Source organism: Pelodiscus sinensis, chromosome 4 (genome assembly GCF_052426305.1).
Source record: "Pelodiscus sinensis isolate ZL-2025 chromosome 4, ASM5242630v1, whole genome shotgun sequence".
NCBI classification, from domain to species: Eukaryota; Metazoa; Chordata; order Testudines; family Trionychidae; genus Pelodiscus; species Pelodiscus sinensis.
Window position 1 is genome coordinate 2,835,801 of NC_143055.1, and position 27,313 is coordinate 2,863,113.

At 56.3% G+C, this 27,313-nt stretch overlaps 2 protein-coding genes across 2 annotated transcripts in view; both read left to right on the forward strand.

Annotated features, from left to right (window-relative positions):
- VAX2 (ventral anterior homeobox 2) overlaps window positions 1–16,755 on the forward strand; it is a 60,461-nt gene extending 43,706 nt beyond the window's left edge. The window contains exon 3 of the mRNA XM_075931077.2: window positions 6,136–16,755. Coding sequence (XP_075787192.2) covers window positions 6,136–6,612 — 477 coding nt within the window. The 3' untranslated portion in view covers window positions 6,613–16,755. The remainder of the gene's footprint in view (window positions 1–6,135) is intronic.
- A 1,686-nt stretch (window positions 16,756–18,441) lies between these two features.
- The window catches only part of ATP6V1B1 (ATPase H+ transporting V1 subunit B1), a 56,958-nt gene continuing 48,086 nt past the window's right edge, over window positions 18,442–27,313 (forward strand). Inside the window, exon 1 of the mRNA XM_089777721.1 lies at window positions 18,442–18,702. Within this exon, the coding sequence (XP_089633847.1) occupies window positions 18,594–18,702 (109 nt within the window). The 5' untranslated portion in view covers window positions 18,442–18,593. The remainder of the gene's footprint in view (window positions 18,703–27,313) is intronic.

A 27,313-nucleotide genomic window follows, 5' to 3' on the forward strand; every position in this document is an offset into this window, starting at 1 on the left:
CATTGGGGAGGGACCAGCGGAGGGCAACCAAAATGATTAGGGGGCTGGAGCATATGACCTATGAGGAGAGGCTGAGGGATTTGGGCTTGTTCAGTCTGCAGAAGAGAAGAGTGAGGGGGGATTTGAGAGCAGCCTGCAACTCCCTGAAGGGGGGTTCCAAAGAGGCTGGCGAGAGGCTGTTCTCAGTGGTAACAGATGGCAGAACGAGGCTCAAGTTGCAGTGGGGGAGGTCTAGGTTGGACATTAGGAAAAACTATTTCCCTAAGAGGGTGGGGAAGTGCTGGGCTGGGTTCCCGAGAGAGGGGGTGGAATCTCCATCCCTAGAGGTATTTAAGTCCCGGCTGGACAAAGCCCTGGCTGGGATGCTTGAATTGGGCTTGGTCCTGCCTTGGGCAGGGGGCCGAACTCCATGACTCCTGAGGTTTCTGCCAGCCCTGGGATTCTAGGATTCTGGGAAAATCTGGGGCACTGCTGGGTCCTAATGTCCACCCTCCTGTCTCTTCCTATCCTGGCCCTGTGGCTCCACTTCCTTTTGGAGGAGTTCTTTAACTGACCAGTGACAGAGCCTCCTGTTTGCAGAGCAGTGAGCCTGGGGAAGAGCCATGCGAGTGGTAAGGCTCCATTTGCCAGCCCTAAATACCTCCTGCCAGTTTCTGCATTTCCCGTGTCAGCCTGCAGGGCCAGAGTTTAAAATTTGCTGAACAATATTTCATGAGTGTGTGGCTAACGATGATACAGTCATAGCTCTAAAATTCCAGTCCTGCCGGGCTCCTGTGGGGCCCGGGGACCCCAGTCTCGTAGCACTGCATAGGCCCCGAGCATCCTCAGGCCGGCCCTGGCTGCTTTCCCATATCTCCTTGTAGCACAGTGACACCTGCAGGATGGGCACCAGAGTTACCTGATTTCCATTGCACGTGGGCCAGGCTCCCAGATGTGCAGCAGCCTGGTTGGGCCAGGCCCCTGGCAGTGCCGTGGGCACATCTGGAGTGGAGAGGGGACCCCTGGCAGCACAGACACCGTGGTGCCCTGTTTTGCTACCGGTGGAGGAAGGGAAAGGGGTAGAGCCGGTGCCAAGGGGCATGGCGTAGATGGCCCCGTGCCACGTCTAACCCCGGCCGTGGCCTTGGCATGTGAGCGGCCCCGTTTATACCACTCCTGGTGGAACTTGGGAGAGCTGAACACATCCCCCTCGCTCCTTCCTGCCTGGCTGGCTTCAGGGTCCCCAGGCCACACCACTGGCTGCCCTCCTGGGCGGAGGTTCAGGCCCCGTCCTTCAGGCTGCTCCTGTCGGCGAGGTGGCAGGGCCGAGTGAAACCCACAGGCCTCCAGAGTGACAGGTGGACGCTCACAGCTCGAAGGCCGGCTGCTGTCAATCCCCGGCCATCCCTGGGGCAGCAGGGGGAAGATATTGAATTGACTGTCCATTGGTTTCAGGTCAAGCTTTGTCCAAGGTTCGGAGCAGACATTTCAGCCCTGTCCGGCTCCCCTCAGCCTCCACCCAGAGCGCAGGCTCTTCTAGGCTGCCATCCTGGGGTGCGGTACTGAGCGGCTGGGTCACGTAGGGCCGGTCACGGCCTGCCTCGGTTTCCCCTCCCATCCTTGGTCTGATGGGAAGAGCATTATTCTTTGTATCCAGCAGCAGCTGGATGCAGCAAGGGGGCTCAGGGCCCCACAGCGCCAGCCCCGAACAGGTTCATAGAGGGCCAAGGCCACAAGGGAGCGCTGTGATCCTCTAGTATGACCTCCGGGGCAGGTAGCCCAGGCTTGAATTCATTCCAGGAGCAGATCACTGATCAGCCAGCCCCTCTGGGCTTTTGATGGACAAGGATGGAGAAACCACCCCGCCACTGGGGGAATTGACAGGAGGGGGGTGAGCAAGACACGAGACGTCATTCTTCCGCTCTGCTCTGCGCTGATTCGGCCTCCGCTGGAGTCTTGTGTCCAGTTCTGGGCACCACAATTCAGGAAGGATGTGGAGAAATGGGAGAGGGTCCAGAGAAGAGCAACAAGAACGATTCAAGGGCTAGAGAACGTGAGCTAGGAGGGAAGGCAGAAAGAATTGGGTTTGTTTAATTTAGAAAAGAGAAGACGGAGAGGGGACATGAGAGCCGTTTTCAAGTGTCTAAAAGGGCGATATAAGGAGGAAGGAGAAAAATTGTTCTCTTGGCTTCTGAGGACAGGACAAGAAGCAAGGGGCTTAAACTGCAGGAAGGGAGGTTTAGGTTGGACATTAGGAAAAACTTCCTGCCTGTCAGGGTGGTTCAAGACCGGAATAAATTGCCCCGGGGGGTTGTGGAATCTCCATCCTTGGAGATGTTTAAGAGCCGGTTAGACAGGCATCCACCAGGGATGATCTAGACCATAGGTTCTCAAACTGGGGGGCATGACCCTCTTGGGGAGGGGCATGAAGAAATTCCGGGACGGGGGCGCAACACGACCCAGCTCCCCCGCATCATTTCCTTTCCTCCCTCCCCCAAGAAAGAGCCTGGTCCATCCAGTAAAAAAATTCCGAAAATGAATGGGCAGACTTCAAAATGGCCGCCTTAAAAGGGCAATGCCTGCTCTGCTCTTAAAAGGGTAACTTTTTTTTTTTTTGTCAACAACTTCTCTCCTCCTCTTTTTTTACACTGGTTCTAGGAATTAAAGGGGCTGCAACTGTTTTTGGCCCCGGTCAGTTCCTTTTTTTCCCCCAACATGTTTTGCTGCTATAATTTTTTGGGAGGGGAGGTGTAGGGTTTCTCAAAAATCGAAAAGGGGGCGTTTTGTCAAAAAGTTTGGAAACCAGTGATCTAGGCGGTGCTTAGTCCTGCCATGAGGGCAGGGGACTAGACTTGATTCCTCACAAGGTCCCTTCCAGTTCTGGTATTCTATGATTCGATGATTCCTTGCCTGCCTTGGAAAAACACTGTGCCGTTCTCCTGACCCTGATTCAAAGGGTACAGCTCTGCCGTGAATGTGTAGCAGCATCCGCCCCTCTGCCCCAGACGCGTAAGGACCAGGGACTGGTATCTTTGTATCTTTTAAGCATATCTTTAATGGCCAAGCCTGCCTTGGAAAAAGGCTTTTTCTTCTCAGCAGCATTAATGACAAATGTGAGCAGATGCTGGGCAAATGTTTCTCTGTCTCAACAGCGCTGAGTGCCTGGAATTATTTGCTTTTCAGGAAACCTTTTATTCCTCTGGCCAACAGCTGATCCTTTCCGAGAAAGTGCCAGATGGTAGCGAGCGGTTCAGTCTGCGTACACTCACGTTCCGCTGCCTCTGCAGGGCTTGGACGGAGAATGAATGAGATCCCTGGAGCAGTGAAGCCAATTTAAACTTAAATTTAAACGTATCTTGCTCCCCTTCTTATCAGGGCAGCTCCTGTTCTTTAATGTACCAATCCTCACGGCAGCCTCCCTCAGGTCCTGTCCCAGCAGTTACCTGTCCACTGGCCTGGCGCCTTTCAGCCCAGCGGGTATCATATGTAGGAGGTGCCTTGCCAGTGGCCACTGCATGTGGCTTAGATACACGTTTTGGGCCCCAGCATACATCAGACATGTCACAACTTGGTTCGGTGATGTGACAGGAGCCCCCAGGGGTTAAAGCCGATTACCCAGTGAAAACTACCGGATGATGGTGAAACAAATGATTTTTTATTAAGTAAAACGATTCTTTTATTAAAACCAAATGACTTTAAAATGAGTTTTTAACAAGTAATTGCCTCGTGCTTTTACAGGAGGGAAAAACTGAACCAAACTTTGTGATTATAATTCGATTATATTAAATCACTCTCTCTGATTCGCTTAAGGCAGCGCAGCATGCAAGCAAAAAATACAAAAGCAAAGCCAATATAATGATAATAAAAACTCCATCCGCAGCCAGCCCCTCTATGGCTTCAGGTGGAGTTCGTCACTAAACTACCTCTACAAATTAACAATTCCCGGGTTTCTATTTTAGGGCAGCAGGTGGAGTTAGTCATTAATCTACCTCTACAACTTAACAACTCCTGGGTTTCTATTTCTAAAACTTATACTTGGCCTAAATACAACACCGTTACACAACACAAGATTATACAATTTACATAGTGAGGTTAATAGAACTCAGTTACACTCTACAGAATTACACAGTGAAATTAACACGATTCAACTCTTAACTAAGCGATATGTAAGCGATACTTACAAATCCAGCAACGATAACAGTGTAAAGACACGCTAGAACTCGGAGCATGCTCAGAACTCGCGCACCCCTATTTTTGACTCGAGGGGTGGGGAGGCAGCCTCAGGGTGATCAATCCTTCAGCCGGGCAAAAAGACACGTGCCCTCAATACATGGAACCTACCTGAACAAAGGGGTCGAGGGTCTTTTATAACATAACCTGATGTCCGGTACCTTATTAGGGTCTGTTCCCTGGCTGGGCCTGATAAGCTGGTAATGAGGTAATGTGCAATACTGCCCTATTGGATTTTTCATGATGCCTGCCTGATGGCCCTGTGGACGGTGCCGGGTGTGGGCATGGTCAGTGTGTATGGCAGTTGTGTCTTATCTCCCTATGCCTACCTCCCTGCCTTCAAGGACCGGTCAAGAGAGTCTTATTTATCTCTTGCAGCTGTGCTCTATCTTTTCATGCTCACCTCCCTGTTCTATGATGCCTACAAGGTTAGATTCCGTTCACTGAAAGCTGCATTGTGTGCTTACAAGTTATGCTTTCTCAGAGTGTCAGCAGCCTGCATTTTCTGTGAGGGGCCTTTGTGTGGCAGGATGGGCAATGCGCGCGCGAGGCCGTGGCCAAAAGGACCTGCTCTGCGACAAGACAGAGCTATATCACGGGAGAGAGGTTTCCCTCCTGACCCCACCTAGCCTGGTGCCCTGGAGCATGAGGATCCGCAACCCCCAACACGCCTGTCTTAGCAAGTGACACCGCAGATGTTACTCCTGCTGCGTAAATCGCCCTTGGGGAAACCACAGAGCACGCCCGTGCTGATGGGCTAGAACTGAAACACCCGACTGTAAGCTGTAGTCTGACTGTCCGTCCGTCCGTCCCCATCCACACCCCTCCTCTACCTATGCAGACCTGCCCTCTTCTGCCTGTGTCCGTCTCTACCTGGCGTCTCTGCCTCTCTCCGGCTGCTCCTCTATCAGGCCCTTGACCTTTGGCCGTCCAGGCACCGAGGTTGGAGGCAGAGCAGCAGGAGGAGCTGGTGGCTATAGGGAGGCCAGTGATGTCCAAGGGCCGGGCTCCTGCAGGGGTTGGAGGAAGAGTCTGCGATTTGGTGCATCTGAAGCCCATGGAGTGTGGGTGCAGTCCTTAGGGCCGGACGTGCCCAGAGCCCAGGCGTGTCCAGACCCTGGGGAGCCGGTCGGTACATGTCAGGGTCAGCGGAGGCCTGTGGGACCTAGTCTGAGCTGTGGACGACAGGCCGGGGGTGCCACGCCCGGATTGCTTCCGCAAGCCCCTGTCTGGTGGTCGCGCTCGAGCGCGTCCTAGAGGGAAACAAGGCTCTTGCTTTGGACAGTCCCCGATGGAGCATCGGCCCTGCCCCTGGACGGGGCGTGTGCTTGGGGACAGAGGCTGGGGGCTGCTCCGGGGTGTGGTTTGGCCCCGTCTCCCTCCCTCACAGGCCGTTGCTTTGCATGCTGGGTAAATGTGCCCAGCAGCTACTGGTATCCCTCCCCTCCAGCGCTCCTGGTCTCGAGGGACCGGTGCAGCCCAAACACAGCTGGGGAGATCCCCTCTGCCGTATCCGCTTAGCCCTCCCCCCTTACACCCCACCCTGCGCCATGGCTCCATGCAGCAAGGGCATCCTCTGCTCTTCAGGGGCCCAGTGTGTGCCCGGGAGGGACTCTTGCTGCCCAGTCGGCCACCCCATGGGGGCTGTAGGTCGCTGTCTCCCTGGCTCATGGGCTGCGGGAGCCATTCGCTCTGGGATGTTTAACACATTGTGGCTTTCTCTCTCTCTTTTCCCGTCCCCTCCTTTTCTCCTCCCCCCGCCCCGCTTCCTCCTGCCTTTCCTGCATGGGCTGCTCTTTCTTCTTTCCCGACTTCCCGGTGCATGCTCGCTCCCCACTCCCCCACCTCCCCTGCCCCCATCACCCTGTTTTCCCCTCTTTCCCACTTTGGCTACACTCCATCCGTCTCCCCCCCCCCCCCCACCAGGTGAAAGTCTGGTTCCAAAACCGGCGCACCAAGCAGAAAAAGGACCAGAGCAGGGACTCTGAGAAACGCTCGTCCTCCACCTCCGAATCCTTCGCCACCTGCAACATCCTCCGGCTCCTGGAACAAGGGAGACTCTTGTCCGTGCCGGCCCCGTCCAACCTGCTCTCTCCGAATTCCAGCGCCATCGGGAGCCCCGCCGGGAGCGGATCCAGCCTGATTCCCTCCGACCCCACCTCGCCCGGGCTGAGCAGCGGGAACAGCCCTCCCGCCACAAGAGCCTTCAGCCTGCAGGTCCCCTCTCTCGCTTCCTCCTCCTCCCCCCGGCTGCCTGCAACCCCGGTCTGTTTCAGCAGCCCCCTCTTGGGAAGCCTGCACGAGCTGCCGGGCGGCTACGGACTGGGGAGCTCGGCCTTTGAGCCTTACATGCGGCTGGAAAGGAAAGACAGTTCTCTGCCCAGCAAGAAGCCGAGTCCTTAACGCAAAGCCAGTGTCAAAATCTCCTCCTCGCCCCCACCCACCCCGTGACTCCCGCCTGGGGCGGCTCCTTCACCGGTGGAAGGTCAAGAGACTGTCGGTCGCGTGTCCAGGTGACGTGTGCGTGCGTGTGACTGTCACGGGGATGCATACACAGCTGCAGGCCTTGCCCGGCTTGGCATGCCCGGCTTGGCGGGGACTCACGGGGAAGCCACTTCTGCTGTGTCCCCCTCCGGTGCCGGGTTGCTAGGGGGTCAAATGCACCTGCTGGAGGTGCCAGCCGGGTAGGGTTGATACACAGAGGGTCTGTCGCTCGCCGGGGGGGCAGGGGAAAGGTTTGCTGGCGCCGTGTGTTTTATTCTGCCGTTGATTGCCAATGTTCCTCACACCAGAGCCAGGTGCCGCCGTGTAAGTCCGCCACGGCGCTGTCACTGTCAGGCCCATTGGATTTCAGGCTCCAAAAGTCACCCAACGCGCTGACTGTGGAGCCAGGCCCGGAGCGAGGCCAAGCGGGACAGAGTGTGATTGGTGGGGGGGGGTTGCCATGTTACATTCAAGGGCCTGCGTGTTGATGAGGGAGGCAGTGCAACCTCGTGGTTAGAGCAGAGAGGTGGGAGCCCCGGGCTCCTGGGTGCTATTCCTGACTCTGCCACTGGGCAAGTCCCCCATTCCGTGCCTCAGTTTCCCCACCTGTAAAGAATTGTGGTTGGGGGAGGGGGCATCACAAAAGGAGGGAGGCTCAGAGTCTAGGCTCTTCGGTCTTGCCTTAATCTATCCCTGTTGCATAGGGGGCCAGCCCTTCCGTCTCCTGAATTAATCCCATGAGGCCAGGGGCAGGGGGGAGCCTAAAGGGGGAAGCAGGCAGGAGGGGTCAGGAGGTCTGTCCATGCGGGCTGGCACTGGTGCCAACCATCCTTTCAGTGCCCCGTACACCACGTAGCTGCGCAGCAAAGGCCGGTTCCCAATGCCGCCGCGCTGACACTGCATCCCGCGTTCCACCCCAAAGGCGTCCGAATCTGCAGCCCGCCGGCTTTGGGCAGGGTGAAGAAAGCCCCAGCGGGGGGTAGGAAGTCCAGGCAGCATGGAGTGTGGGTAGCCCACCAGCATCCCCGTGTCTGCACCCACAGGCCACGCTCCGGGGCAGCAGCGAAAGAATAGACGCCACTCCCAAGCCAGCTGCCAGCCTGGCCCATATGGGAGCTAGAAACCACGGCTCTGCAGGGGCGGTAACTAAAGTGGTTCCCGGGTTTCTGGCTTTTCTGCTAGGGCCCGGGGAAAAGACCTTGAGACCCAAACTGTCCATGTCAACCTACGCTGGCAGCTTGTGGATTAGACACTAGGGCCTAGACCCTCAAAGGGATTTTGGTGCCAGTGGGAATTAGGCACCTAAATACCTTTGGCGAGCTGGGCCTACCCCTTTAGCTAGATCTTTTCTGAACTTTAAGACGGCTCAGAAGGCGTCCAAAGGTGGAGGCAGCTCCTTGCCTTAAAGGGATGCCTTCCGGGGACAGCTTGTCGGTTTGGGTACGTCTACTCTGCAGTGCTATTTCGGGATACCAGAGGTATCCCACGTCTTTTGAACGCTATTTTGAAATAGAGCGGACGCGTTATTCCACGAGGAATAAGGGATGTCTCAAAACAGCGCTCTATTTCCAAATGTGGCGCTGGGTAGACAGGCCTAATTTCGAAATAGCCTATTTCGAGAGAGCATCGCAATAAGAAATTGCGTGTCTTATTTCAAGCTAAGGGTGCCGTGTAGACACACCCTTTCACACAACACATGTTCAAAGCAACTTGGGCATTTCCCCTCCTTGACCCACGGATGGTTTTGACGGACATGCCCATCTTCCAGGTTTTGGCGAGAAACGCTTGGCTGCAGAAAACCAACCTTTGTGGGTTGAGGGTTTGATTTTTTCCAACAAAGGGGCATAATTCCCATACAAATTCCTGCTGGGACGGAAAGCCAGTTTCTGCCGGGGAAAAAACCACTTTTGATTGACCATTTTTGAGCATTTCTTGTTAAAAGTGGCTCGGGGCACCCCTCTGTCCCCGTGTGCTGCTGGCTGTTCTCTGATTGGCTGAGAACCTGCTGAAAGAGGGATGCAACCAAATGTGAAACTGACCAAGTGACTAGACAGGGGAACAGCCTGAAAATGACTGTACAAAACTATTATCGAATGCACAAAACAACCAAACTGACACAGGAAAGTGGATCCCTTTTCCTGCCTCCCCTTGCTCATTTCAGCTTTCTAGGGGTGCCTCTACACTGCCCCTGGAGCTTGAAATAAGTGATGCAAATTGCGTCGCTTATTTTGAGTTAATTTCGAAATGGCTTCTTTCAAAACTTGGTGCTGTCTACACGGCATTTATTTCTAAATAAATCGCTCTTCCGAAACATCCCTTGGGGTGCATCTACACAGCGCTCTAAACTCAAAATAAGATATGCACTGTGCGCCATGCAAATTGTGCATCTTATTTCGAATCTACTTCAAAATAGTTTATTTTGAGATTTGGTGTGTCTACACAGAGCCAAATGTCGAAATAATGCGCGATTTCGAGCCATCCTTTAACCCTCGTGCAACGAGGTTTACTGGGATGGCGAAATAACGTGCCTGTTATCTAGACACATATTTTGAAATAAGGGGTGGCTTGTGTACCTGCTCTGGTATCCCAAAATAGCTGTGCGTGTAGACATACCCTTGCTCCTCGTGGAAAGAGGTTTCCAGGGACATAAGAATAGCAAGCCTGTTCTATTTAGAAATAACAGCCGTGCTCAAAAGACATGGGGTAGCGATTTCGGGTTACCGCTGGTCTCCTGAAATAGCGCCACAGTGTAGACATAGCCTCAGGGTGCTGCAGCTGCTGCCGGAGAAGAGTTTCTGGGAGAAGAGCCATTGGGGGTATCTCTGTCACCGGATGTCTGAGGTGGGGGGGAAAAGAAAAAATGGGCGATCCTGCTTCCGATTTGGAACCCTCCTGGATTTGGACTAAGGGTGTTAAAGACCAGTCAACTTTCTGATAAGCATTTGCTTATCGGATAGTCGATAAGCACTTCCGCATTCCTCCTTTGAAATGTACAAGAATCCCCAGCAGGGACTCTTGTGTATTTCAAAGCCATGGAGCCTGGGGTCAGCGGGGGACTCAGTCCTCTGCTAACCCCAGGCTCCATGCTACTCTGCATGCTCCTAGGAGCCCGGGGTCAGCTGGTGAGACCCCCGCTGACCCCGGGCTCCCCACGGCTGCCCCTTTGAATTGTGTAGATGCTGGGGACTCTTGTACATTTCAAAGCAGGCACCCACGTGCAGCCCAGAGTTTGCAGGACTTCCGGCTGGCTCCGGGCTGCACCCGGAGTTCTGCATTCCTCCACTGACATGTACAAGAGCCCCAGTGGGAGCTCTTGTACGTTTCAGAGGAGGAATGCGGAAGTGCCTGTCGACTAGTCAATGAACCGCATTTCAACAGCCTTCATTTGGACCCACATTTTGGTTTAGCCTCCTGTAAAGTAAGACAGAGGAGGGGCCTTTATGGAAGGGTTTCAAACATCCCCTGATTGTTATTGGGACACTGGTTCTGACCCGTTTCCGAGAGATCGGGGACAGACTCAGGAGTGTTTCTCCAGACTCCCCGGCCATGGGTAGTTCCGATCCGACAAAGCCCCCTTGATCGGGTTCTGTGAGACCCAGCTCAGCAGTGGGCAGCGCCGAACCCCCCCTGTTTCCTCCCCATCTCTAATTTAAGCCCTGTCCCTTCCCTGCCTCTCAGGTGCAATGGGTGACAAGCGACACTAGCACTTCGGTGCAGACACCAGAGTCCGTCTGCTGAGGGGCACGGCTGAGCGGAGCCAGGGCTGGCCGTGATGCCTGCCTACGTGTCTGGCCGGGGCCTGGGAACCGGGAGCTAGACGCCCCAACAGGCAAAGAGCAGCCGAATCCAGGCAGAGCCCCCGTGACCACACAAGTGCATTATTAGCCATGGGCCCAATCCTGCACTCCGGACCCCCATGGACATCAGTGGGAGCTGGGCTGGGCTGTTGAGCCCCTGCCTAGCACTGCCTGGAGCATCGATGGTACCTCTCCGAATTGGGCCCACAAGGCTTCAGGATTTCCTCCCTCCCTCTCGGCTCCCGTGCAGGCACAGATCCTGACCCTGCAAGCGGCTGAAGTCCCTTAACGCGTTGTGGGGAGTGGTGGTGGCTGATCAGCAGAGCACGACCTCCTAGCGTGGTCCCCGGGGCTCGTGGGATCCCGGGATGCACAGACAGGAGCGGGAGCAGAAAGCTGATTTTCCCTCACTATCTGGCCCCAGTTCAAGGAGGATGTGGACAGATGGGAGGGGGTCAGAAAAGAGTCACGTCCCTGATGAAAAGATCAGAAAACTCCAGGAATTCTGTCGGCTTTGCTTAACCACGAGCGGGTTCAAGGACTCAGTCTCCAAGCAGCTGGGTGGGGGACACACTGGTTCAAAGGGGCGCTCCAGTCTAGGCGCGAAATGTTAAGCATTGGAACAACGCACCAGGAGCACCATGGATTCTCCAGCCCTGGAAGCTGGAGGGCAGGTCTCCGGCCTGGGTGACGTAGGTCAGACTAGATGGTCCCCATGGGCCCGTGTCCCCTGTGAGCCTGTGAGCTTGTGCGGCCGCTCCGGAGAGATTCCAACGCCGCCCAGCTGAGTAGCAGCGTGCCCACAGCCAGGTGTGTGTTTCTCCTGGTGGTGCACATCTGCACATACAAATTATTCCGCACATGGATGGAACAGATGAGAGGGAACGTCGCAGGGTCCTGGCAGGCCTGGGAGTCTGTGGCTTTGAGGGCACATTAAATAAGATCCCGATCCTGGCCGCTTTGCCATTCCTGGGCTCCCCAATCGCGCCCAATGCTTCCGTGAGGCCAGGGTTTGGCCTGTGGCAAGTTGTGCTTGGATTGCGGCTCGCTGCTTTGCACTGTTCTGGCCTGGCCTGGCTCTCTCTAGGGAGCCCCCCGGCCCGCCTCATCCCTCTCCCCACGTCCCAGCGCCTCTCCGGCTCAGAGCCGAGCGGCACGCGGCTGAGAGCCTGGGCTGGCTCTTGTGCCAAGGGGTGCAGATGGGCTTGGGGATGGGAGGGTCCCCCGGCTGCCTCCAGCCAGCACCCGGCTTTGGGGAGGAGAGTCTTCTGGGAAGGAGCATGAGTGAGCACGCAGGAGCATCCGCCGCCCCCGCAACCAAATTTGCCCAGAGCCACAGGCCGGGCCTGCCGTGTGACTGCTCCCCTTGGGGCCCGGGGCCCCGCCTGCCAGTCCAGCCCCTTCTCCGGAGTGTGGCCAGTAAATCAACCAGCCGCTCCCCCTTTGTCACGGCCACAGCCCCTGGGGCCCGCGGGGCCGACTCAGTCACGTCAGTTTCACCACCAGCCGCGCACAAGGGAGGGATGCGACCAGCCGCCTGCCCTGACACCTCTGGCGGCCTCGCCCAAGGGATCCGGCACACCTGGGCCGCTGGGGAAGGGAGAAGCCACCCTCTACCCCAGGGCCTTTCGGAGCGCTGTCCAGCTCATCCTTTGCCTCCTCCCTCCCCGCTGCATTCAGCTCTGGGAAGCAGGAACGGGTCCACCCAGAGAGCCACAGCCCTGGAGAGTTTGGCCTGTAGGGACCAGCCGCCCAAGTCTGGCACATCTGCTGGTGCTCAGGGCAGCCCCGAGAGGTGAAGTTCGGAGTCTGGGGCACCTCCCACTGCCCAGCAGACCCTGCCCACCGGCCTCAGCCCAGGGCGCGTCAGCTCAGCCCCACGCAGCCTGGCCACCCACCAGCTCGCGTTCTGCCCCGGGAATCCTGGGCCAGGCGCCTGCCAACCTCCCTGGCCTGTCCCCCCTCCCAATGCCCTCTGGGGTCCCCACTGCCGACCCAGGGCAACCCTCGCCGGTTCCAGGGACTCGCTGCTTGTGTCACCGTGGGCAGGATCCGCCCCGGATGTCTGGGGTTGGGTTTCCCCGGCCTCCCGCCTGTGAGTGCGTGTGCCGGGAGACTGGCGCCGTGGTGCTGGGCTCACAGCACAGGCACGGTCACCCCAACAGGACTGAGGACGCCCTGTAGCCATAGGGAGGGAGGAGCCCCCCAAGTCTCTGATTTGCTCCCCTTGTCCGTTCCCAGCCAGCCGGTGCCTCTCTCCGGTCCCCCTTGTTATCTTCATTTGCTCCCCGATCCCTGCCTCTCCTCTGCCTACATCCCCTGCTGCCACGCGGTCGGTGCCCTCCAGAGACACCCCTCGGCACGCTGCTGTCTGCTGGCAGCGAGCCGACTCCCACCCAACCTCGACCTTCGGGCCACGGCATTTTAGGGCTTATTGCAGCCGCCTGCCTTTGGGTGGGGCCGCGGGGCCTTTCTGAGGGACCACCCAGCCGCTGCCGTGGGCCCGGGGCAACAAACTGTTGCCAATTCCTATCCTTGTGTCCCCGCGCACGTTGTCCCAGACATTCAGCCCTCTGGGAAGACAGTGGGGAGTATGCACTGGGGTGTGCAAGCAGGGGTTTCCGGGACTTAGGGGGTGAGGCGGAGCTAGGCTAGATTCTAGCACTTATCCTGAGGCTGCGGGTTCAAGGCTGCTGTAGACTAGAAGGGTCATTTCTCACCTGCAGGGGGGTAAATCAAAATGTCTGGGGGCTTCCTGTGGAGGTTGTTGAGCAGAATAACTTTGGCAAAACCATTTACAGGCATCACCTTTTTCCAGCCACAAGAGCGCAACCCGTTTGTCTGTGACAATTCTGGCTTTTCGACCCCGGAACAGTTTTCCCAGGAGCTGGTTGTTTCAGTCCCCCCCGCCCCCAGCCCGCCCTCGGGTCCAGCTTTTTGTCACAACGCAGAACCGTTTCCTAGGAACTATTTAACCAATCAGCGACTGGCTGGCCGCGACGGCGCGTGTCTCCCCCACCTGCTCCAGTAACGAGCAAGGCCCTGGGTTCTCTGGTGCTTTTCATATAAGGACTCTTTGGCCTAAATTCACCCCCGCTCATGCTCGTTAGCAGCTGCGTGTCTAATAAACCCCAGGAGGGTCGTTAGTGGGGTCAAGCATTTGTCTTTCCAAACCTAGAGCTAGGCATGTGATTTGGTGCTGTGCGGAATCGGGTCCTAAAAGCACAGACCCCTTCTGCTTTAACTCCCTGCACTGCCCTGCCAAAGCTGTGTCCTGTGGGGGGGCCCTGTCTCTTACCCCCTCGCCCGTGCGTTCCACTCCACCCACCATGGCGAAAGGAAATATTTAAAATAAATGTTTTTATAAAAAGGTTTTACTGATTTAAAAAAAAAAATCTATGAAATTATTTATTTATTGTGCATGTCACCCTCAGAGCACTTGGCAAATATTAGCTAATTAGCACCCCCGTGGGAGGGAGGGAAGCAGCTCAAGCTGGGGAAACTGAGGCACGACAGGCCTGACACCATCCCAACCTCCTAGGCATCGTTGGCGGAGCCTGGAATAATGTCTGTCCCTGGCCCAGAGCCTCCAAGGTGCAGCAAACGGTCTTCGAGGATTTGGGTCCCAGTTTTTTGCTGAGATCACTTCTCTCCATTCTTAGCAGAGCATCTGGTTTACAGTTCCCCAAATTTGACTTTTCCCAGGACTTTTTCGTTTCACTTGCAACGGCAACCACAAATTGCAACGGCATTGGCACCGTTCCCCTCCTAAGGGTTCCTACAAGCCCTGGGGACCAGTCTGCCTTTTTTCTGCCATTATTGGTTGACACAAGGCATTGCCACGGGATAAAACACCCCACACGTACGTTTTGGCCCGTTTTTTTCTTTTTCATTCCTTCCCCCAGCTCTGTTTGCAATCTGCTTGTCTGAAACACCGACACCTAGAATTGGAGCCTCGTGCCTGTGTGACCCACACACGGGTAGTGCGGTGCCCTGTCCCATAGCGTGGCACTTACAGCACTTTCAGAGAGAGATAGGAACAAGGCAGCTCTACAGCCTGAGCTGCGAGCCAGCTGGATTTCTAGCTCAAACTGTAGAGCAGTGTTCTCCAATTCGGATGGGTCCTGCCTTGGCCAGGGGGCTGGACTTGATGACCTCCTGAGGTCTCTGCCCGCTCTATGATGTATCAAGTGAAAGTAAGGGTTCCTTCAGAACTCAGCACGGCCCTGCCCCCTCTTAAAGAGACAGAGCCTTTTTTCAGTGGGTCTTTTTTTTTTTTTTTGCCTGACAAGATTTACCCTGGCAACCCTAGGGGTTCCTTGAAATGCTTTCAAGCTGCAAAGGGTTCTGTGGCCAAATTAAATTGGGAAACACTGCTGTCGAGGCTCCTACCCTAAACTCTGGCAGTCCCCGGTTCAAATTTGCCCTGGTTATACTTGTACACAGTTTCCTTTTCATGGTCAAGGGCATTTCATGGTTCACTCCTGAGGCGGGGAATTTCTGATCTTTTGAAGGTTGACTCAGCCACATGCAGCAACAGCGGTGCACAGATCCTGTAAGTTCCGTACGACAAATTTCATATTTGCCTGGGGCTATGTCTACACTACAAAGAAAAGTCAGGAAAAGATACACAAATTGCAAACCGCTTTTCTTTCGGAGGAGGCTTTTCCAAAATTTGGCCCGTCTACATGGCGCCAAATTTTGGAAAAACCTGCTCTTTCGACACATCCCTTCTTCCTTGTACAACGAGGTTTACAGGGATGGTGAAAGAGCACGTCCGCTTTTCCGAAATTTGTTTTGGAAAAGTGGACGCATTCCACTTGGATGCAGCATAGCTTTTCCAGGATACCTCCGGATACCCCGGAAAAGAGCTGCAGTGTAGACATAGCCTGGAGGTCCAAAACTGGGCAGAAATGAGGTAGGGTTGTATCCCTCTCACCCAGTGGACCTGGAAAGAAGAAACTTCTTTTATGGGCAGCTAATCCCATATCTACCTGCTCCAGGTTTCATGCACGTTTCTCGGGTGCTGGTCCCTGTCCGAGGAAGGATCCCGGGGCAGGATAGTCAGCTCCAAGCAGTCCCCTGTTCCAATCCCTGAAAAGGAGCCTGGGAAATATTGACGAGGAAGTTGCTTTGCAAAGATCCTTGTGTCTTGTCCTAGTTTGGGGACGATTGGGCGGATCAGGTGAAAAAGCCACTGCCCTTTGGGAGAGCTGTCTTTTGTCTTTGTACAGGTAGAGGAGAAAAGGGACAACATTCATCCCCATTAGGGGCCAGTTTTCTTGCAAAAGCACCTCCAAAGTTTTGAACGTTCAAAATGTCCCAAAAGAATTAGGGTTTGTGAGAGTTTACAATTTCTCCAGTTTTGATGCAAACGCCTCCTGCCCCCCACCCCTTCGCAACTCTACCAAACTCTCCATCTTTTGGAGACAATGATGTAGACAGTCATACACTTGAGCTATGTCTACACTGCAGGCTGTTTTGCGCAAGAACTGTTTTGCACAAGAGTTCTTGTGCAAAAGTTTTTGCGCACGAGCGTGTCCACACGGCCATGTGCTTTTGCACAAGAGCGTCCATGGCCGTGTGGATGCTCTCTTGCACAAGAAAGCTCTGATGACCATTTTAGCCATAGGGGTTTCTTGTGCAAGGAATCCATGTTGCCCGTCCACACTGCCTTCTTGTGGAAGAGCTCTTGTGCAAAAAGGCTTATTCCTCGTGGGGAAAGGAATAACGCTTTTGCAAGAAGCCCTCTTTTCCGACACTTTACTGTAAATTGACTTGTGCAGTGTAGACACTCTGCAAGTTTTTGCACAAGAACAAATGTTCTTGAACAAAAATCCTGCAGTGTAGACATAGCCTAGGGGAGGAAAACCACTAAGGCCCTGGAAGAAAATGCAAATATTTTTCACAAACCTCCGGGGAGGGAGGGGGAGAGAAGAGCAGAATTCCCATTTTTACCTGGCCCCGATCCTGAGTCCTAGTTCACGCTGCTGCTTATTTATTACGACACAGAGAGATCCTTCCAAAATCACTAAAGCCCCCCTCACCTGCCCCGAAACAATCAGACGTCCGCTTGAGCCAGCCATCGCTTCGCCATCAAATCTGAAATCAGCGACGCCCACCCGTCCGCCCAGTCTCTCTCTCACACACACACGTCTAAGTCTTGACCGCCTGGAGATGTATCTTCACTTGTACAACTTGAAAAAAAACCAACCCGAGTACTGTATGTCAAACGTTGATGAATGACGTGGTTTCTGATGGTTAATAAAAGTGATGTCATGATGCCACCTGCCTTTTCTTCCATCGCTTTGCGAGTCTGCGTAGAGAGTGCGCCCAGCTCCATAGTGCCACAGGGTGAGCACGCGGGTAGCATCAGTAGCTCCCACTGGGACTGGTTTTAAGGCAAAAAGTTTGGGGAAATGTTCCCCAATGTCCCCCCTGCTCCGCATTGATAAACCAAGTCAGCAAAATACAAGCCGCTTAAAAATAAAATGTCAGCCCTCCACCAGGGCTCACACACAACCCTACAATAACAAAGCAATGTGTGCAGCCTGTGTTTGTGTGGGCCGACAATAGCCAAGGAGGGTGGGGGGGTAAAAGGGAGTCTTTAAGGCCATGTCTGGCAGAGAAACACCTCCCCCCTGTCCTGCCCAGGGAAATCAAATGAATAGTACACTTCCCTTCACAGTCACACAGTCACACACACACACACAGATGGGCGCTCTCACAACACTTTCACATAGAAACTAAAGTTGCTACCTGGCTTGGCCGACAGGGGCTGGGTCTCTCAGTAGTAGCCCGGATCTGTTCACTCCCTCTGGGGTAGCTGGCATTGGCCACTGTTGGAAGAAAGGATGCTGGGCGTGATGGTCGATTGGATGTTCTGTACCCGCTAGTCTCCGGTGCGTTGTCTAGTCTCACATGGCCCTTGCCCCCAGGGCAGCCCGAGCACTGTGACTGTGCTGGGACCCAGTCCACAGTACATGCCGCTTGTATCTGCCCCACCGTGCCTGCCAGGGACAGGGAATCCCTGAGCCCTAAGTGACAGGACCAAGGCCACAAAGAGAGTCAGTGGCAGAGAGAGTTCACTTCTCCCTCCCAGGTCTGTGCTCAGATTGCTGGGCTATGCTGAAAGGTCCACAAAGATTGACTGTACTACTATCCACGATTACACAAACAAACACACACACACACACACAAGCCTCTTCCTGCCCACACTGCCTCACAATCTGCACCTTATACATGCAGACACACACCACCACCTTCTTTACCACACTGCTCCCCTATACACACACAAAACCACTTACACAAGCACACATAATTACGCACCCTTCTCCCTGCGTGCACACACATTAAAAAAGCACCTACACACATGTATCTTCTCCCCCAAACACAGACAATTTCACAACTCTTGCTCTACCCACAAAATCACTTTCTACCCCCCAGCACACAGCTATACAACCCCCTGCTACCCACAGCCACCACCTACTCCTCCGTCATAAAATGACACAACCCTCTTGTGGACACAACCCCTCTGCCATGCACCCCCCTTCTACTCCCCGACACACAACTACACACAGTCCCTGTCACACACAACCACCCCTTATCCCCCAGCACACGATCACACATACCCTGCCACACACTACTCTCCTGGCATACAGCTATGCACACCCTGCTACACAACTACACATACACCCTGACACACACAACCACCCCTACTTGCTCAACACACACACTCTGCTACACACACACCACAGAACTACACACACCCCACCACAATTACACACATACACCCCGGCACACACAACCACCCTGCTCTCCTGACACACAGAGCTCCCTGCAGAGTACTGCTCCAGGTGGGAGCTCTCAGGTGACCTTCACCTGCTGACGGGGCTGGGCTGCCAGCCAGGTGTGGGGCTGGCAGTTTACAGTCAACAGGGCCCGCGTGGGCAGGTCTCGCCCAGGCCTGGGCCAGCCGGCAGAGCCAGGGAGGGTCAGATCAGACCGGCTGGGCCGGCCAGGGAGGAGAAGGAGCGTGACCCTCGGCTATAAATCCCCCTGCCGAGGCCAGCCCGGCTCCTCCCGCCCCAGCTGTGCCCAGCCATGGCTGCCAAGGTAGCGATGCCGCTCGGCAGGCACCCAGCCGCCCTGGCAGGGGCCCACGAGCACGTCCAGGCCGTCACCAGGAATTACGTCTCCAACCCCAGGCTGAGTGAGTACCCGGGAGGGCGGGGGGGGGGGGCGCAGTGCCAGGGGGGGGGCCATGCAGTGCTGGCGAGAATGCTCCTCTCCCCCCCCAGTTCCCCAAGATGGTGGTTTAGAGTGGGGCGGGGTGGGAGCAGAGACCTGCAGGGACTTCAGATTTTTGGAGCTCCCCCCCCCCCCATCTGTGTGGGTTCGGCCTTGGAGCCAGAGCTGTCCCTGGCTACCCGACAGTGTCATCTAGTGGTTAGAGCAGTGACTAGGTGGGGGGACCCGGACACTGGGAATCTGTCCCCTGCTCTGCTATTGACTCACCGTGCGGCCCTGGGCAAGTCACTCAATCTGCTCTGTGCCTCAGTTTCCCCAGCTGTGGAATGGGGCGAGTCCCCTGTCCTGAAGTGGCTTGGCTCCCCTCGGCTAGGTGTGGGGCATGGGGCATGTTTGTGGGAGGTGCACAGAAAGACCCTCCCCCCCGACAACCCTGGCGATTGAGGCATTTGTATCGCAGGCTCACGGGGGCTCACCACCCGCTTTTGGGGGGGGGAGGGGTCTGTTGGATCAGAGTCTGTAACTCCTTCTGGGGTGGGAACCTTTTCAGCTCTGCTTCCTGCCTCCTGCTTGTGTTAGCTGCCCCCTGCCCCCCCAAAGGGCCTGGAATGGGGCCAGGGGCCCGTCTCCCCTTGGCAGCGGGGCTGGTTTGCCTGTCCCGTGGCTTCCTATCACACCCCCGGTCCTACCGAGGCTCCGAGTCTGGGGCCCTGTGTCATACTGAAGTAAAAAGACATTTGCCCCAAGGTGAGGGGTGCTGGGCCGGCGCCTCTTCTCAGCAGCCCTGGCGTGAATCCGGAGTGACGCCAGAACTACCCCGTGTAAATGAGAACAGAACTGGGCCCAGAAAGCGGATTGCTCTGTGAGAAACTTTGGCTGGCAAAGGTGTCTGCCTCTGGCCAAATTCTGTGGGAAAGTCACTTGGAAAAATGCTCAGCGCTCCCCCCTCTCGTTAGCCCCCAGAGATGTGGGGTGGGAGGTGGATGGGAGAGAGACCAGGTTCTGTTTGTGTCTTCTTTGGTGTGTGTGTGTGTGTGTGTGTGTGTGTGAGAGAGAGAGAGAGAGAGAGAGAGAGAGAGAGAGAGAGAGAGAGAGACCAGGTTCTGTTTGTGTCTTCTTTGGTGTGTGTGTGTGTGTGAGAGAGAGAGAGAGAGAGAGAGAGAGAGAGAAGGTTCTGTTTGTGTCTTCTTTGGTGTGTGTGTGTGTGTGTGAGAGAGAGAGAGAGAGAGAGAGAGAGAGAGAGAGACACACCAGGTTCTGTTTGTGTCTTCTTTGGTGTGTGTGTGTGTGTGTGTGAGAGAGAGAGAGAGAGAGGGAGAGAGAGAGAGACCAGGTTCTGTTTGTGTCTTCTTTGGTGTGTGTGTGTGTGTGTGTGTGTGTGTGTGTGTGAGAGAGAGAGAGAGAGAGAGACCAGGTTCTGTTTGTGTCTTCTTTGGTGTGTGTGTGTGAGAGAGAGAGAGAGAGAGAGAGAGAGAGAGAGAAGGTTCTGTTTGTGTCTTCTTTGGTGTGTGTGTGTGTGTGTGTGTGAGAGAGAGAGAGAGAGAGAGAGAGAGAGAGAGAGAGACCAGGTTCTGTTTGTGTGTGTAGGGGTGTGTGTGTGTGTGAGATCAGGTTCTGTTTGTGTAGTTAGTGTTGCGTGGGTGCACACCTGTTTACTTGTCTGTCTTCCGATCTGCCTCCAGACACACGCAGGCCGCATGTTTGTGTCCCACCACCCGCACCCCAACCCCCCTCCTCGCAGATGCCTCCCGGCTAACCTTGCCCAAGGAGAACTCGGGGAAGAGTTCCCAGGCTGACGTCAGCCCAGCCCAGCAGCTCCTCAGAGTAACCCCCTTCCCCCCCTACTCCCCCAACACCCCTGCTCCCAGCTCAGCCTGTTTCAGGAGCAGGGCAAGAGATGAGCTGAAGTCTGTAAACCAAACCAGCCCCCCCTCCCCCCAACCATGCAGCAGCTCCTGTGTCCACCCGGGCACTGGCCTGTGTGTACGCAGAGCCCTCCCCCCACCACTGGATGGAATCAGAACTGCTCGTGCGTGTGTCATGGGCCCCGCACTGCACACAACCGATGGCGATGCTCTGCTACAGGCTTGGCGTTTGGAACAGGCGGAGCTGAGCTGAGTGGCCTGCTGTGACCATGAAATGCTGAGTGGCCGAGGGAGGCAGGAGACTGGCTGGTGTGGGAGGGGGGGCTCTGGCCGGGTGTGCACCTCACATGGTGGGCACTAAGGGCTTAGGCCCGACACACCCAGCTCCCTGCAGGAGAGGGGCTGAATCGGCCCCCGTAACTCAGTGCAGCTGCACAGAACGGTGGGGACATTTCTCACCAGCCCAGGGGCCTTTGAGATCCCAACGGCCTCTGCCCTTATCCAGCCGAATGTCTCAGGGTAGGGGCTGCCTGTGCCGGGCCACACTGAGGCCAAGGGAGCCAGGCCAGCGCCCGAGGCCGTAGGCGCCCGACCAGGAATGAACACCTAGGAGTGCCCGGCTCACACTCACCAGCGCGGGATCCGAAGCGCCCCGTGCCTCAGTTTCCCCCACTGTGCAGTGAAGTGCAAGCTCAGGGCCCGGTTGGGAGCTTGCTTTGGGGAAAGGGAAGGGGGCAGGAAGGTTGTGCCCTACCGCTCTGAGGTCAACACGCTTCCCTTTGCCCCATGGGCTGCCACCTCCTGGTCCGGTTCCAGGGGACTCCAGACCGGCCTGGCCACACTCTGCCTCGGGGGCATTTGTCCCCCCTCACGCTGAACCGAACTGGTCCAGCCAAACAGCTCCTGTTTGCTGTCAACAGCCAGGGCTGGGCTCTGCAGGGACAGGCTGGGCCCCACCAGATGGGTTGGCGCCCGGGGCCAGGGAGAGCTCACAACAAGGAGGCAACAGGATGAGGGATCAAGTTCAGAGGCAGCTTGCGGCTGGGAGCCTGGGGCAGGTGGCTGCTCATTCAATCCCAGCTCCATGGGGCCAGGGAAAGTTGGGCAACTTTTCCTGCAATGGGGGGGAGGGAGGGAATAGCTCCCCCTCCCTTCCTTTGTCAGTCACAGTCTGGGAGGAAATTCTCATTTTTTCACAAAAGGGTGGGGACACGGAGGGTTAATCATAACCCAGCCTGGTTGTGGTTTAGCCGCTGATTTTGTTTTTTAACCCGGGCTGCTCCTTCCCCCTGAGGCACGGAGGGTGAAAAGTGGGGAAAAAATGAAAAAAGGTTTGGGCGCGTGACAGGAAAACTACCACGAGTCCCGTTTGTCACACAACAACATCCCAGCACTGCCGGACGGACAGGCCCCGGATTCCTGGACTCGCTCAGCCTCGAGGAGCTAAGGCGCCTTCACCCTATTGGATCCCCACCAGACCCGCCGCCCTGCCTGAAGCAAAGCCGTTAAACGCCTGTCGCGCCACGAAAACGGGGATTGTCAAACACACCCACTAACGCTCCTCCCCTCCAACCGGCCGAGTCCCCGCGGAGCGATTCCTTGCGTGGCCTGGCTGGACGGTCCAATGACTCGCCACGGAGACGTGTCCGCGCCCGTGTGAGCCTACAATGAAACGGTGGTTCGCTGGCATTCACCCGAAAAACAGCAAACCCTTCCGTGCCAGTCGGTTCGAGGCCCGGCAGCATTCAGGGCTGGGCCCCGGAAGAGAACATCAGAGCGGCCCGACGGGGTCAGACCGAAGGTCCCACTAGCCCAGGGTCCTGTCTGCCAAGAGGGGCCAAGGCCAGGAGCCCCCGAGGGAGGGAACAGAACAGGGAACCATCCAGCCATCCCTCCCCTGTCACCCAGTCCCATCCGCTGACAAACAGGCTGGGGCACCCTCCCTGCCCGGCCAGGTGTCCCTGGCCTCTGTTTGTCTGGAAATGGGCGACAGGGGAGGGATCATGCGAGGGATCCGGGTGTGTTCACTCCCTCTGGGGCCCCTGGCGTTGGCCCCTGTGGGCAGACAGGACACGGGGCTGGACGGACGGACCGTTGGTCTGACCCCGCCTGGCCGTTCTGACATTCTCACGTTCTTGCCTTGGAATCTGTGAATCTCGGTGGGTTTGCCAGGGCTTGCAGGACTGTCGATTAGCCCCCTGAACCTGCAGAGCTGGGGCTATCCCCGGGCCCGGATACGCCCCGCTCTGCAAACGGGCAGCTGGCGTTTCCAGGGCTCTGCTGATGTTTTCCGGAGCTGGAGCAAGGCCGGAAGGTGCTAAGTGCTCCTGGTAATGGCTGGGTGGGGCTTGGAAACAGCTGGCAAGCTCTCAGGAGAAATGGGCCCCGCAGAGGCTGGGCATGCGGCGTAGCCAAGAACTCATCAGTCAGGCGCTGTTGCTTGCAGGCAGGCCGTGGGCTCGGGGCTCCCCTGCCCTGGCGCGCCGGCCCTGCACCTCCCCTGCACATTGCTGGAGCACCCGCTGCCCGCGGGCATGCTGGGAAGACCCGAGGCTCCGGAGCGGGATCTGCCACGCCCGGGCAGAAAGCAGCTCTTGGCGCTGCTGCTGGCTGGGGGAACGGTAGCACAGGAAACGGCTTTCCCCTCTGCTCCCATTGGCCGCAATCCTGGCCAATAGGAGCAGCGAAGGAGAGGGGGGGAGCCTAGGAGTGGTGGGGGATGCAGAGCAAGGAAAGTGTCCCCCATCCCACCATGTCCAGACTCCACCCCCATCTCCCTCACGTGCACTCGCCATGCCGAGACCCCACCCCCTCAACCCGCTCCTGCACCCTTCCCCCTCCCAGACCCGAAACCCCCAGCCCGCTCTTGCACCCTTCCCCCTCCCAGACCCGAAATCCCCAGCCTGCTCCTGCACCCTTCCCCCTCCCAGACCCGAAACCCCCAGCCTGCTCCTGAACCCTTCCCCCTCCCAGACCCGAAACCCCCAGCCTGCTCCTGCACCCTTCCCCCATCCAGACCCGAAACCCCCAGCCTGCTCCTGCACCCTTCCCCCATCCAGACCCGAAACCCCCAGCCTGCTCCTGCACCCTTCTCCCGACCAGACCCGAAACCCCCAGCCCGCTCCTGCACCCTTCTCCCGACCAGACCCGAAACCCCCAGCCCACTCTTGCACCCTTCCCCCCCATCCAGACCCCATCCCCCTAGCCGGCTCCTGCACCCTTCCCCCAACCAGACCCGAAACCTTCAGCCTGCTCCTGCACCCTTTCCCTGACCAGACCCGAAACCCCCAGCCTGCTCCTGCACCCTTCCTCCTTCCAGAACCGAAACCCCCAGCCTGCTCCTGCACCCTTCCCCCGACCAGACCCGAAACCCCCAGCCTGCTCCTGCACCCTTCCCCCGACAAGACCCGAAATCCCCAGCCTGCTCCTGCACCCTTCCCCCGACCAGACCTGAAACCCTCAGCCTGCTCCTGCACCCTTCCCCCGACCAGACCCGAAACCTTCAGCCTGCTCCTGCACCCTTCCCCCCTTCCAGACCAGAAACCCCCAGCCTGCTCCTGCACCCTTCCCCTGACAAGACCCGAAACCTTCAGCCTGCTCCTGCACCCTTCCCCCGACCAGACCCGAAACCCCCAGCCTGCTCCTGCACCCTTCCCCCGACCAGACCCGAAACCTTCAGCCTGCTCCTGCACCCTTCCCCCCTTCCAGACCAGAAACCCCCAGCCCGCTCCTGCACCCTTCCCCCGTCCAGACCCGAAACCCTCAGCCCGCTCCTGCACCATTTCGTCATCACGGGAGGGTGGCTGATGGTCCGTGGAAAAGCTGGAGTTGGGTGGGGGTGGGCCACAGGCCGAAACATTCGAGCCTCGTGGCATTCATGTAAACTGAGGACAGGGTGTGCGGCATGGTTCCGAGAGGCGCGTAGGCCCAGGAGGGACTTCTAGGTCATCTCGGCTGTCCTTTGGCACGGCACAGGGCCAGGGGTCCCATCCAGTTCCCTCTGCAGTGAACAGTCCCTACGTTTGGCGGAAGACACCTAGGAGAACCCCTTGCGAACAGATTATAGCCACAACCAGGCAGGGCCTCCAAACATTGCCTTCTGCCAGCCACACTGAGCAATTCCCAGAACCCGACGGTGACAGAGAACCGGAAAGGCCACCGTGCGGATGTGACTGCAGCAGATTTGGAAAGGCGTTGGGTCTTGATCCATTCACAAAAACAAGCCCCAATGGCTGGAAGCCAGTTTCCCCCTCCCACGAGAATCTCAGCGATTGGAAAGTTTTCCCTTCCCGACTTGCAATGAAAAATCGAAATCTCAGCCCTTCTCAGCAAATCAAGAATCCTGAAAAAGCCCCTGTAAAACTGTTTCATTTGGATGTTAATCTTCTTGTGCATTTACTTATTCATTGCGCTTTTTACTCTAAATTACATTGTGAAACAAAAAGTCCTTTTGACCCAAACAGACTTTTTTAAAAACGTTGAAAGTCCTGTTTTAACAATTTAGGGGGGTTCCCCCTGTTTTTCAAAATGGGAAAACTTTGCCCAAACTTTGCAGTCCTTTCCTGCAATTTCAATGAATTGAGGCTTTCCCAGGAAAAACGCTCCGTGGAAAATGTTCCGAGTCGCTCCCAAGCCTGGCTCCACCCGAGATCAAGTTGTGACTTTGGCTAGGAATGGAGACAAAAGTGACTCTCAGAAGAGGGATTGAAGCTCAATGAACCAGAACGTCATTCTGCATAAACCGGGAAATTAGTGCTCTGCCAACGTGAACACTGGAAGCAAAGTGGGAGCTGGTTTCAAACCACAGTCATGGAGCAAACCGAAGCCACAAAGTGAAAAGAAGTCGGGCGGCAGTGTTGTGCAGGCAGAGGTGACTACAATTCAGTGACACCAATTTCTGAAACCGAATCTGACCATTTTCAGTATGAAACCTAGAATGAGCTGGCATTGCCAGAGCTGGAGAGCGTAAGCCTAGATGAATGGCACACTCAAAGCCGGGCGCTTCTCCGTATAACGCCGCACTGGAACCAGGGCCGGATTAACGAGCGGGGCAGCTGCCCGAGGTGCCAACCTATGGGGGGTGCCGGATGGCAGCTGTAAGGGGCGCTACGCTCCCAGGTGCGCGGCGCCTCTTAGAGCTGCCATCAGGCCTGGGACCGGGGGCCACGCGGTGCCTGATGGCAGCACTAAGGGGCATAGCACATCAAGGGGCATGTGTCGTGCGCCCGCTGCCTGGGGCGTAGGAATGGCTCAAGCCGGCCCCGACTGGAGCTATAGCCGATTAAAGGGCTGCATGCGCAGTTGCCTTGGAAATATGGACCATAATCCATAGCACCCATGGGAGCAGTGTTCCCTGTAGGCAGAGTGCCCAGGCGGCCACCCAGGAGAGATCCAAATGCCATCCAGCTTATTTGAAAAGCGCCCACAACCGGCAGCATGAGTTTTGACTGGTGGTGCACATCTGCACATGCCTCAGTGCATATAACAAAATTTATTCCACATACGGATAGAAAAAAAATTCGAGGGAACATTGCACAGGCGTGCTGCCAAGTGTCAAATGACCGTCTGCCTTGATAAAGGATGCCGTCAAAGCAAAGGTCTCCGCAAGCAGGTACAGTCAACACGGGAGGCAGAATGCAAAAGACCACTGATTCCACTTGATGGCCATTGAAAGGGGCGGGTAAAATTTGGGAGAAAGGAAAAGCTCTCAGGCAAGAGAGCAAATACCTTTTGGAAGGACCGTAGAGAGAGCCTGGAACGCGAGCAGCCGAGGAACCAATGGCTCACCGCTATTTATACCACAGCCAGGACTGTGCCACGGAAATAGAGCCCAGTTCAGTGCGAGCTGGTCTGAGGTTGGCATGTAGGGACTCCAGTCGAAAGGGGAAGGTTTCCGCTTCGGAGTGGACTACTAGCCAATTGGTTTGTCAAGTGGAGCTGCTTTGTGGGTTGCTTGCCATGCTATTCCCAATGGGTTCATAACAGGTACCAGTTGCTGGAGTTCCCCCAAGACCTCGGCGACTCGGTTTCCCCAAAGTGAGTCCTGCTCCAGTTTCAGCACTCGGGTTCTGGCACAGCACAGCCCTGCTCAGCTGATCAGGCTTCCCATAAAACTCCACCTTAAAAGTAGGGACAATGTTCGCCCTCCTCATACTATTTATTATTTGCAGAACGGCTGCAGGGTGAGACCCCACTGCGCTAGGTGCTGTACAAGCGGTGTGCAGACAGACCGCCCCTGCCCCAAAGAGCTTACAGTCGAAGGTTCTCAACCCATTGGCCGCCTGTGAGCCAATCCGCACCCAGCTGCAGCCCATGTGACTTCCCCCGGGGCCATGGGGGTGGGATGTGGCGTGTGTGTGGCTGTGAATCACACAGCCCAGAGCCAGCTGCCTTTGCAGCCTACATTGGCAAATAGGCTGAGAACCACCAGTCTCAGGACTTCTTCCAAAGCAGCCTGGGCAAGTCTGGTGGCAGATCAGCTTTGCCTGGACATTCCCACCCCAAAGGCTGAGCGTTTCTTGCCACAGCTCAGTCAGGAAAAGCGGTTTTCGGGGGCTAATTTCGGGAGGACTTTCCTAGGTTTTGTTACCGCTGGACCTGGCAGTGTCTCCTCCACGGGGCCACTTGGCGCTCCCAAGTTCGCCGCGGGCCCAAGTCTGTTTTGTGCAACAGAAAACGTGACCGCGAGCCCCGCATTTTTTCCAGGCT